This window comes from Amblyraja radiata, chromosome 3 (genome assembly GCF_010909765.2).
Source record: "Amblyraja radiata isolate CabotCenter1 chromosome 3, sAmbRad1.1.pri, whole genome shotgun sequence".
NCBI classification, from domain to species: Eukaryota; Metazoa; Chordata; class Chondrichthyes; order Rajiformes; family Rajidae; genus Amblyraja; species Amblyraja radiata.
In genome coordinates, this window is record NC_045958.1 from 89,497,990 (window position 1) to 89,511,333 (window position 13,344).

The following is a 13,344-nucleotide window of genomic DNA, read 5'->3' on the forward strand; positions in this document are numbered from 1 at the left end:
GTCTTTTACTATCTTGTATACATGATCAATTTGGAATGAATAACTACAATTCAGTCTTGAACAAATATGCTAAATTGAACATATTTGCATTGATTTTTTAATCTCATGGTCATTGTATTTACCCAACATTTTCTCTGCTCACTACCTTAGCGATGTAATCAAAGGATTGTAATAACTCATCATATGGTCCATCAAAGAGACCATTCATTCCATCACATCCATGGGAATCAAAAATGTAAGGACTGCTATATCCTGGCTCGCAGTCTGGCTGTCCTGTACATTAATATCCTGTGTGCAGAATGATAATGGTCGAACTTCAATGTAATCACCTTCCTTGTTTGGTATCCAAAAATTACATCAGAATAGATCCTTTAGGACTCCCTTATGTGATTGAACTTTGATTGATTTAACAAATACAGATTTGATTGGCATTTATTAACTGAATTGTTTACTGAATTGAGAGGGAGAGAATAAATTATGAGCATTATGCTCACTCTTCTTTTTTAAGAATACAAAAATATAGCTAGTATTTACAAAGTATCTTTTTTTTACAACATGAAGACATCCGTGTGATAAACAATGGTTTGGTATCCAATTCACAATTTCAATTCTACAGAGTTAAGTTTGAAAAAGATAAAGTTAACTTTATCAATTAAATTTGTTTTTAATGGCGTTAATGGAGAATTGGGGCAAGTCTTTAAACTAGTGGCATGGGGTCACCTTCAAGCTTCAGAGGGTGCTGACAAGAACTCAGTTTTCCGACTCACCTGAACATGTGAGCAGAGTCCCAGTATTATCATGAGACTGTCAGAATCGATTTCAATCTCTTCATGTGGGCTTGAACTTCATTTTCTACAAAACTGCTACTTACAAGCCATGGCTGGCATGCGTACAACTTCTTAGCCAAAGCCAACATCTTACTATATTCTGGTTACATAGTATGCATACTTGGAACATAAAATTACATCATCCAAATGAAAGAGTACATTTTATATTTAAAAAGTTTCCTCCTTAGTCTTATTGATCGGTATTATAAGTTACAAATTGTTTAGCATTTACAGCTCTTTCTCACCTCCCCATGGGAGACACAAGGAACTGTAGATGCTGGCTTACAAAAAGATGCACAAAGTGCTGGAATAACTCAGTTGGCAAGGAAGAATCTCTGGAGAACATGGATAGGTGATGTTTCTGGTCTGAGAAAGAGCCCTGACATACCCTCTATTCAGTGTTGCTGCCTGATCCGCTGTGTTACTCCAGCACTTTGTGTCTATAGAGTGATACAGTGTGGAAACAGGCCCTTCAGCCCAACTTGTTCACACCGCCAACAATGTCCCAGCTACCCTAGTCCCACTTGCCTGCGCTTGGTCCATAACCCTCCAAACCTGTCCTATCCATGTACCTGTCCAACTGTTTCTTAAACGATGGGATAGTCCCAGCCTCAACTACGTCCTCTGGCAGCTTGTTCCATGCACACACCATCCTCTGTATGAAAAAGTTACCCCGTGGATTCCTATTAAATCTTTTCTCCTTCTCCTTGAACCCATGTCCTCTGGTCCTCGATTCCCCTACTCTGGGTAAAATACTCTGTGCATCTACCCGATCTTTGGTATAAACCAGCATCTACAGTTCTGTGTTTCTACATGCTACCTGACCCGCTGAGTTACTCCAGCACTTTGTGTCTTCCCCCCACCCCCGATGGAAGCACTAACTCATTGTAGAGATATAATTCATGTGCCCCAGGCATTAACTGGTAGTTCACAAATGGCATTGGACATGCCTTATTGGAGAAAGGCTAACCTCCATCAGGGACATTAAAGTTAATCCAAACATGCATGTCCATCAGATGTTATATAATACCAATGTGAGGCGCTGCTCACATTTATAATCTCTAATACAATGATACAGAGGCTGAATTCTGTTAACACAGCCAGTGATCAGAAAACTCAGCTCAGAAACTTAAATTGGATCTTTGTTGCTCTGCTTGTTTCAACTGCGATTGGTTGTTTATTTAAATAAACAACTTATTGTTCAAGGATTCAGCTCAGGTAAGCTTTTACGTAGAACAGAACATAAAACAATACGGCGCAGGAACAGGCTCTTCAGCCAACCATGTCTGTGCTCACAATCAAGAGCGGAACTCGCTATCAAAACATGGAGGGGACGGGGGACACAATTATTTGGCGGCCACGCGTGCACGCGCACACTCACACACACACACACGCGCGCGCGAGGCTTCGGAGTTCGGAGGCTCAATCGAGCGCCAAATGCAGCATAACTCTGCCTGTCTCACCGGGTTAACTACAGCCCTGTCTGAACTGACGGGATACCAGCGCTGCTTCTCCACGCTGGCCATATTTCCCGCTAGCCCAGGCAGGTTAACCTGGCGGGACAGGCAGAATTGAGCTGGGTTTAATGCTGTTTCACTGCGCTGGCTGTGGGCCTGGGGTTACAGCTCATGTCTGTCTGCTCTGGCCACCCGTGGGGGGGGCACTCGGGACAGTGCCGGAGAGCCGGCCGGGATCGATCCTGCCTGCAGATGAGGCGCAGGTCTGTGCCACGTCTCCCTCCTCCAATCACCGCGTCCTCGATCATCAGTCCCACACCCACTGCCTCGCGGAAAGCGGAGATATTAAAACTTGGGGGGGATGTCCCCCACCTCTCAAAACATGGGGGTGGGACGTGTCCCCTCTGGCCCCCCCCCCCCGGGTTTTCCGCCCCTGCTCACAATGATGCCAATCCAAACTAATCCCAGTTCATTGTATAGGTTCATTTCCCTCTATTCCTTACTTGTTCATGTATCTGTCCAAAGGCCACTTAAACATTGCAATGGTATCTATTTTCACCTTCCAATTTACAAGAGGCCACACCTTAAGTATGGTGTTCAGTTTTGGTCACTCTGCTATATAGGAAAGATGCCATTAAGCTGGAAAGAGGGCAGAAATGATTTGCAAGAATCTTGCTGGTAGTCGAGGGACTGAGTGAAGGGGAGAGGTTGGGCTGCTGGGACTTCATTCCTAGGAGCATTGGTAACCGAGGGGTGATCTTCTTGCAGTGAATAACACACTGAGGGGTATAAATAGAGTGCAATCGCACATAGTCTTTTTTTCCAGGTTTAGCGAAATCAAGAACTAGAGGGCATAAGTTTAGGGTATGACAGGAAAGATTGAATAGGAATCTGAAAGACTACTTTTTCCACATTGAGGGTGGAAAGTATATGGAATGAGCTGCTAGTGGAAATGGTTGGGGCAGGTATAATAACATTTAGAAGTCATTTATGGATAGGAAAGGTTGAAAAGGATTGGAGTCAAATGTGGGCAAAAGGGACTACCTCTTCCCTAACATGTTATTTTCACATCTTTCAATGAAATGCCTACATATAGTATAACCCCATCATAGCGACTGCTGTTGTCTTATTCCAGATGGCGATGAATAATCCTCCACAATAATCACCTCTTTGAGCAGCCATTACACTGTCTCTGGTCAGTAAATCCCCTACTTTTTTTTACAACATCTCAGTCATATTTGAAACATCTATTTCCTGGAAAATTGAGCTGCCAGTCCTGCCTTTCTCTCGACCAAGTTTTTGTAATGACTACAGTACTAGTCCAGGTTCCAAGATCCTCTGCATAACCAATTATACTCCTGGCATCGGAATAAATACATTCACGACCTTCATTCGTGCTGTTGTGATTATCCTGGCCTTATCTTTTTTTACTAATGAGCCTGTCCCACGTAGGTGACTTTTTAGGCGACTGCAGGAGACTATGCAGTCGCCACATGGTCGCCATATGTTCGCGGGTGGTTGCCGGGGAGTCGCCTTCACGGTTGTAAGGAGTTCCCACATTCTGGGAACTAGTCGTGGCCTCATTATAGTCGCTGCAAATTTTCCACATTTTGAAAAATTAGCTGCAACCAGAATGAAGCCGCCATGGAGAGTAGCGAGAATTCTTGTGCCGTAGGTGGGTTGACAGGAGGTCCTAGTGGGTTGCCAGGAGGTCGAAAGTTCTCGTAGGTTGTAGCCGGTGCTGACCGGTGAATTTCATTGGCTCATTGGGGGAAAAAAATGTAAGCAGTAGTTTTCAAAAACAAGGATTACTGACTGGTAATGTTAAATGTCCGCCGAGCTTCACAGCCGTGTATCTCTGGCTTCTTAAAAGTTGCCTCCACTCCTTCTCCCTCCTTCTCTCCCCCTTCTCACTCCTCTCTTAAAGGACCTACTGTACACTGTGCTTTTGCCATCTTAATTACAGCGCCAACCTTCCTGTTCATCGTGGTGTGTGTCTGTATCACATTGGTTTTATACCGTGTGAATTTCACTCAGACAGCGCTCCCCCGCTTGCCCTGTCCCCCGCCTGCATAACGGGCTGGTGAAGGAAGCGGGGGGGGGGGGGGGGGGGGTGTGTGTGTGTGTGTGTGTGTGTGTGTGTGTGTGTGTGTGTGTGTGTGTGTGTGTGTGTGTGTGTGTGTGTGTGTGTGTGTTATGTGTGTGTTCTCCAGTTTGACAGTCGCGTGAAAAATCGCCTAAGTGGGACAGGCCCATAACCTTCCTTCTCATAAATCACTCCGCCCACTGACCTGCTTAGATTTTCGTCCCACTGTGACTAGTTTAAACCCTCTCAAGTAGCATTAGCATGAATTAAAACAAAAAGATTAACATATCTGGCTGAATTGATCCATTGAAATTTTTGTTCAAAGTAATACCTGTAGCGGCAATTTCAAGTCAATGGTGTCACTCTCGCCTCCAGATGTCACAATCTCTGCATTTATATTGGCAACTGCAACTAGTTGCGATCAGAAAACAAAATGTAAAAGCCTAGCATGAATGCCAAAACTATTGAATTTCTCACTCTGGGAGCACATGAGGCTATTTATTTAGTGTATTTATTTTGATACAAGGAGTATTTTGATACGGCAGACTCGGTGGGCGAAGGGCCTCTTTACGTGCTGTATCTCTAAAAGTCTAAAGAGTGTAATGGCTGCAGTGCAACAGTGACTCATCGCTGCATCCACGCATATTTATGCAGTTCATCCAGATTTTCATTGATAATCAAACTATTCACATATAGTATTTTCTTTCTTTGACTGGACAGCACGCAAACAAAATGATTTTCACTGTACCTTGGTACATGTGACAATAATAAACTTAATTAAGATTATCAGCATCACGACTTAGAATAAACAATATTTGTCCTAATCAAACAGCAGATTCATACCAACATGCAAGAGATCCTTGCGCATTCCCGCACAATTACTAGATAAAACCCATTCACACTGTGAAGCACCCCAGAGATTAAATTAAATAATTTAAATGCTAGAAGACAATAAAGTAGAGTGTCACTTCTACTGCTTGAACTGAACGTGCAACCTTCAGAGTACATGCTGACAGAACATTGCCACTGGTTTTATGAAGGTGAGAAACATGCAGACCTCCTACCTCTTCCTCCTTTGTTCTGGATTTTCCTCTTCCTGTTGAAATGGACCTGCCTCCATAGATAGCTGCCAGGTTTTGCAGGATCCCCTGTTTACCATTCAAGGGGTTACATTTTTAGATAAGCCCCGCTTCCTTAAAAAGTGCCTAAACAAATATCAATACTATGCGATCATATAATATTTGAAATCCAAGTTAGCGATAAATAGTTACAGTATGAAATACTCCTTTAAAGAATATAAAACTAAGATTTTTTTTCAAAACCAAATTAATATTTAGTCTGATTGAGATATAATCAGAAACACTTGTTATATCCTAGATTAGAATTACCATGGTTATCTTAGAATAATGAATTTAGTTTATCATTAAAATCAATTTAATTTAAAATCAATGATACTTCAAAAGATTATGATCATGTGATAGTAGAATTAGGCCATTCGGCCCATCAAGACTACTTAATTATGGCTGATCTATGTCTCCCTCCTAACCCCATTCTCCTGCCTTCTACCCATAACCTCTGATACCCGTGCTAATCTGTAGGGGGCGCTCCTCTGTGTGCAGCCATGTCAGCAGCGCGTCAGTTTTTCCAGCTTTTTTTTATTTTTTAGTATGCTTTAAAGTGTGTATTTTGTGTTTCTCGGTGTGTTTTGTGTGGGGGGTGGTGTGGGGGGGTAAGGGGGAAACCGCTTCGGTCGCCTCCTCCATGGAGAGGCGACTTTTTCCAGGTCGTCACCCCCGTGGCCTAACATCAAGGATCGACGCGGCCTTTCCCGGAGACACGCCCAGGGCTTCAGCGGCGGGCGCAGCGTGGACTCTCGGCGTGGAGCGGGCGACCCTCGCTGGGGCTCGCTGGAGGGGAGCGCTCCGTTTCGCTGGCCCGGGGCAGCCGGCAGCCTGAAGTCGCAGCCTGAAGCCGCGGTCTGCACAGCTCCAGCTGGCGCGGCGTCTACAGCCCGGCATCCCTCGTGGGGGACCCGGGGGAAGAAGCCATCACTGCCGGCCCGCGGCCAACTTCTACCGCGGGGCCGGCATGGACTTACCATCACCCCTGGAGGGGAGCTTCGACCGCCGGCCCTGCAGTCTACGGTGCTTCTGGCTGCGGCGGAGACTTTAAATCTCGACCGCCGGCCTGCAGCCTACAACAATCTAAAGTCTTCGGTGAGGAAGAGCCGATCCTGGACTGACTCTGGACTCTGGTCCTGTACACGGGGGGGGAAATGGAGGAGGACTGGCCAAATGTTTGTGCCTTCCACCACAGTGATGAATGCTGTGGTGGATGTTTGTGTTACAGTTTTATTGTGTGTTCTTTATTATTGTACTGCTGCTGACAACCCAAATTTCCACCAACCCACGTTGTGTGGCAATAAATTATATCTATCTATCTATCTATCTCTATCTAATCAAGAAACACTTTACTTGAATAAAGTATCATTGAATAGTGGGGGAAAAATAACGATTTAAATGATAAACATTTTTAGTTGCTGGACATCTTTCTCTGGTCTCGACCCGAAACGTCACCCTTCTCTCCAGAGATGCTGCCTGTCCCGCTGAGTTACTCCAGCATTTTGTGTCTACCTTTCTCAATAGAATACTGAGATTTAGCAGAGGAGGACAGTATTAGCTAATGTACTGTGTAGGAAGATGTGCAAACCCCTATTTCCTGGTTTTATTTTATTTATCAATAGATATAATGTGAACAATATGGTTGTTCATTTAATGAGTAATTCTTACCCCATCCACATTTCTCACTGGTAGTGAAGTCAAACAAAATTTGACAGAGTCACAAGGAAGGATTCAAAGCTAGTATTATGAAATTGGTTTCATCTTACAAGTTAAAAGGAGTTAAGAAATGCAGGGATTTTAATTGAAATTAGGGAGAAATCTCAAAGCTGGGAAAGGGTTGATTGGTGTCAGCAAATTTAATATTAGCAGAGCAAAACCTGAGGATCACCACGAGGTGAGACCCTCTAAGTCAGAGACATCTTACAATGTTTAAAGTTGGTGGATATTGGTGGGTAAGGGTATGGATGGATTTGAAAACAAGGGAGAAAAAGTTAAAAAGAAAGATTGTGATTTGCTTATTGAGGCTTTAAAGCACAGGAAAGATGTACACACAAGGCGGTGTAACTTTGGACATGGGCAGAGAAACCAGCAGGAAACATTCAATGGGCCTATCGGTCTTACTGAGAGACATCATTTAGACTTAAGAGGACAAGAATATTAGTTGTGCAAAGAGAAAAATAGTGGGTTCCTGAATTGACTACATGGGCTAAATGTTCAAAACAAAAATATATATTTTTGTTACAATAATAAAATTCCATCACAGCCTTGAGATTTTGGAAAAACTTAGAGGAGCAAACAATTCCGATTGATAAAGAAAGGGAATACAAGCTTTACATTTTCAAGTCAACTGGACAACATGAACATGGTGTTTGGATTTAGATTCACTTAGCTGAACACTTCAAAACAGGACCTCAGAAACATAATGAAAACAATAGGTTGGTCAGCACCAAATGCCTTTCCCATAGTACATAGCCCATGTTGTCACTCAGTGTTTAATTATATGATCTGAAAATCCTATTTTATTTCCTTCCAAAATTCTGTCAAAACTTTTAATCCAAAAATAGTGATCTCTTCCTCTCAATTAATAACCAGTTAGCATATATGAACATAGTTTCCGACTGTAACAAAAGCTTTGTAATATCATCAATATTGTTATTAAGCTGTTCCAATGCCAAAAGGTGATGACAATCTGCAATAACTGCCACAGGTATAACTCCATTATGTACAGAGTTTTAACCAAAGAATGCATCAAAAATAGTAGCCAAAGAAGTAGATTGCATTTCATATTGCAGAGCCGCCTAGAGCTGGGAATACTGATTTAAGATAATAGCTATTTCTCTGGCAGCAAAATAAAATGTTTAATTTGTAGTCCAAATACTAGTCAATTTCTATTTGCCATAGAAACCAAGTGTCCTAATTTGCTTTGTTGAGGGGCCCAGTCAAATCTATGATGTGTGGGACTTCCAGGCAGCAATCTTCATCCAAGTTGGTTCCTGACATGATGGTCATTTGGCCAGTCGTATGTATAATCTCAATCCAAAGTCCGATTGCTCCTCGTTCCACCACCATAGAACTCGGAGCAAACAATTTTGATTGATAAAAAGAAAGGGAATACAAGCTTCATATTTTCTTCTTCTTCTTCTTCCGTGTGGCGTGCACAGCCTAAAGTTGTTGGACAACTTGTTCTATTTGATCTTCCGTTTGTGCATGTCGAGTTGATTGCATTAGTCGAAACAGGGCAGACCACGTGAAGATTGCAATCTTCCACCCCTTTATATTTTCAAGTCAATTGGACAACATGAAGCCTCATGCACTTGATATTTCCCTCAACTCAAATCAAAGAGAGAGAACATCATTCAACAAAATCTCTCAGCAATTCACAAGATGCTAAATTTGTGTCTTCATCTCTTCAAAAGTAAATGAAGTGTACAAATACAAAAGGTATGATAGCTAATTGTTGTAGTCACTGTCACATTTCAAATATTTCTCTGTGGAATGATCTAAATCAGACAATTTCAGATAGGCGAATCCTTTGAACCAATCAGTTCCATTTAATCAAACAATCTCAGTTAGCCTGGGGTTGCCAAATTGAAATCAGTGCTGTAAATGGGACAGAAACATAGTCAAGCTTATGGGAGATTTTTCTGCAGAAAACAAAACATGTGAATGGAACATTTGTTAATTTTTTCCCTGCCAATGTTTAGTTCGGCCTATTGATTAGGTCAAGATACAATATATAAAAACATTGTAACATCTTGATTTAATGAAAAGGCTGATAAATTACAAAGGGAAAATACAAGATTTTCAGTCAAAATATTCTATCAAAGAAACAATTTTTTATGTGTTTTACACGGAGAAATAGTTGAAGAGTGAAACACTGCAAAAATTTTGGCGAGAACTATGGCCTCTTATCATGTTAGAAGAAAGGTCATCTGATGGAGTTTTAGAAGGATTTTGTGTACCTAATGGCAAACAGGTGGTGACTGAAATCATGGAAATAGTGGACTCTGCATTGCTGACAAACCCTTTGAGATTAACTCAGTGTGTGATGGAAATTAGGAAGGATGCTCCTGTTACAGTGACATTAAATATTTATAATTGAAAATGCTTTAAATCCTACACAGCTAAAGTTTAAGTAGAAAGTAATGAATGATGAAGCACAGCCAAAGGAAAATGTTTCTAGGAAAATTAGTCAAAACATTAAAAAAATGTCTTGAATCTTGTTGAAAAAAGAAGTTGTTTCTTTGCTTAAAATGAAATACTGTTTCATCTCTCTCGTTTAATTTTTTTTTGCACATTAGAAGGTAGGCAAACAAATAACTGAAAACAGGGTTCTGGTCAAAGTGGCTAATATAGAATGGTGGGGAAGAGTAAAGGGGGTGGTTGCAGTGTTTGCATTGCAGAAGTTCACAATAGTGCAAATGTTCACAATGCAAAGCTGCATCATTTCCACATCAGTCTAGAAACAAAAAGCTGAAAAACAAATTTGGAGAGTCTGAATTTCATTCCACATCTCGAATGTTTGTGCAGTAATTTGCGAATTCTGCAAGGGCAAATTTCTGTAAGTGAAACGGCCGTAACGAGGGGGTTGCCTGTGAACTTAAATCTCAGTAATCTTCACCATCAACTCACAGAAGTTCTGTTAAACCTGATGAAATGCCTTTAAAATATCCAGAACACAGCAAATAAAATTATTTGATTAAAAAGGGCATTGTAATTCAAGTGGTAGCCTCACCCAGCCTTCTCATAGTTACACTGATGAAGCTAGGCGATGAATGAAAGTCTAGGCGTAGATCACATAGGATTTCTATTTATGAAGATAAGCTCAAACAAAGAATTTTATTTCAACTGACATGCAAAGTAAGTGTGAAAAGACGTTACTACATAACATTAATTTTATACATAAGGTATAATCAGTTTTGGGCTGATTAGCAGCTATAACTTTTGAAGATTTGATATTTCCATACGCTGGTGTGTATAATTTGATTGAATTTTGTTGTATTTTACATTGATAGTGTTGTTTAAAAATATGGAATTACATTGTTATTTTGAAAAGAATATGGAGATGTCATTTGGTGTGGCAGTTTTTAAAAAGTTTTATTCCTAAAATACTAGTGAGCGAAATATAGTCATGGATTTTTTGAGCAATTCTTATGCAACTAATATATTCATGCAACCGGCATAGTATGGTTGAGAGTATGCTGCAGAAAGGAAAAAAACATTTTTTCTGCTAGGAAGAAGCAGCCAAAAAAGGGATTATCTGTAGGAATATGCACGGAAATGGGGAAATCAATGTTATTGCGAAGAGATACAGAAGAGGATATTCACTGCAATTTAGAAGGATGAGAGGGCATCTTATAGAAACATATAAAATTATTAAGGGATTGGCCACGCTAGATGCAGGAAACATTTTCCCGATGTTGGAGGAGTCCAGAACCAAGGGCCACAGATTAAGAATGAGGGGTGGGCCATTTAGGAGTGAGATGAGGAAACACTTTTTCACGCAGAGTTGTGAATTTGTGGAATTCTCTGCCTCAGAAGGCAGTGGAGGCCGATTCACTGGATGCATTCAAAAGAGAGTTAGATAGAGCTTTTATGGCTAGCGGAATCAATGGATATGAGGAGACGGCAGGAACGGGGTACTGATTGTGGATGGTCAGCCATGATCACATTGAATGGCGGCGCTGGCTTGAAGGGCCGAAAGGCCTACTCCTGCACCTATTGTCTATGTATCTACTGTGCCCTTCATAATGTTTGGGACAAAGACCCATCATTTATTTATTTGCCTCTGTACTCCACAATTTGGGATTTGTAATAGAAAAAATCAAAGGTAGTTAAAGTGCACATTGTCAGATTTCATTAAAGGCCATTTTTATACATTTTGGTTTCACCATGTAGAAATGTGTTTAATGTGTTTATAAGCTGTGTTTATACATAGTCCCCCCATTTCAGGGCACCATAATGCTTGGGACACATGGCTTCACAGGTATTTGTAATTGCTCAGGTGTGTTTAATTGCCTCCTTAATGCAGGTAGGTATAAGAGAGCTCACAGCACCCAGTCTTTCCTTTAGTCTTTCCATTGCTGTTGATAAACTTTTATTGCTGTTTATTAACATGAGTACCAAAGTTGTGCCAGTGAAAGTCAAAGAAGCCATTATGAGACTGAGAAACAAGAATAAAACTGTTAGAGACATCAGCCAAACCTTAGGCTTACCAAAATCAACATTTTGGAACATCATTAAGAAGAAAGAGAGACTCTCCTAGTGGCAGCATGCTGTAAAGGTTACAAATTTGTTTGCACCCTTAACTTTTAACCTTCACTTACCACTCTTTCAATGTTACTTGTGATTACGACTTCAAGGCACGGTCTAACTTTTCATAAAGTATTGATAACACTTTTACACGCCTTAATCATGAAAAGGATGGAGACAAGAAGGAAAGGTGGCACCCCAAGGAAGGAACAGGGGAAAGCCACAACACAGCCACAGCTTTTGACTAGTATCATAGAAGCAATATCGAAAATGAACGATGAACTGAAAAATGAACTGAAAAATGAAATGAAAACAAGATTTTGCAGTTTGGAAGAAATGGTGAAAGGAGTTTCGAGCAAATTGAAGGAAGTTCAAGAAAAACTGATTATGTTACAAGATGAACTTCGTGAACAAAAGGAACAAATTGATAACTTGTGAACCCTGGGCCAGGAGAGAGACTTAAAGATTGAAAAACTGGAATGGAGAATGAATGAAAATACTCGAGCACTCCAGCAATATAAGATTAAAAATATGGACCTGGAAAACAGAAGCCGTAGACTGAATTTACAAATTGTTGGTTTGCCGGAAGGTCAAGAAGGAGATAATGTTATAAAATATGCTTCTAAAATGATAAAGGAGACTTTCAACATTGAGCACCATGAAAAACTTCAATTTTTGGATAACGCACACAGGATTGGGAAGAAATCTGGTAATAAACCGAGACACTTGATTGTTCGGTTTCACTGTTTGCAAATGAAGGAGAATATTCTCCAGGCAGCAAAAAAGTTGGGCGTGGTTGAAGGATGCAAGTTTCGGTTTGTTCCTGATTATAGTTACGCGCTTTTGGAAATAAGAAAGTATTTTCATAATGATCTGTTTAAGAAAAAGTTGCGCCCAGCCTTACTTTATCCAGCTAGACTGCATATATGACTTTCCAATGGTAACATTCGATTTTTTAACAATCCTCAAGATGCTTCCAGCTTTTTGCAGAATTACGAGGGTGAAGGGGAGTAATTGATAGCTCATTAAGTTATAATTGGAGATTTACTGTTCCTATTTTGACAATATATCGTTTGGTGATGATTAAGAATTTAACTGGATGAGTTGTTTTTCTTTTATATATATATTAATTTTTAAGAATTTCTTTGTTAATTTTTTACTTTTAAAAGTGAAGGAATTTGTGTTCCCCTGTCTTTAGACAAATTAAGTGAACGCAGTTCTTGTTTTTCATATTTTGACCTTGGATAATAATATGTAGCTCTTGCTCTTCAGCTTCACTGCCAGCATGTATTTTTCTCTCTCTGAAATGACAACAATGACTGTGTTATGGCTATTGAGTGGCAAATATGCTTTTTGGGTGCTGTTGCGAGGAGAGTTGGGGGTAGGGAAGGGATTAGGTAGCTTACTGACTGACTATTGGTCAGTTTCGGGCTTTACATGGGTAGGTGGGGGAGGGGGAAGGGGTCTCTTGTTTCTTATTTAGTGTTTTTCACTTGTGCAAAATCTGAACTACAAAAATGTCTGAAATGTCATCATTTCTGGCTCCGCCCTTGATTTTTCTTCTTCCAGTATCATGAACTATTAGGCTTTAAGAAATTAAC

The 13,344-nt window shown here is 40.7% G+C and overlaps 1 protein-coding gene across 6 annotated transcripts in view; it reads right to left on the reverse strand.

Moving 5' to 3' along the window:
- nek1 (NIMA related kinase 1) overlaps positions 1-13,344 on the reverse strand; it is a 157,173-nt gene that overhangs the window by 82,549 nt on the left and 61,280 nt on the right. For 3 of the 6 annotated variants that reach the window (XM_033018293.1, XM_033018292.1, XM_033018291.1), the window contains one exon: positions 5,435-5,518. The exons of the other annotated variants lie outside the window; for them this stretch is intronic. In XM_033018293.1, the coding sequence (XP_032874184.1) occupies positions 5,435-5,518 (84 nt within the window). The remainder of the gene's footprint in view (positions 1-5,434; positions 5,519-13,344) is intronic. 6 annotated transcript variants of the gene reach the window in all.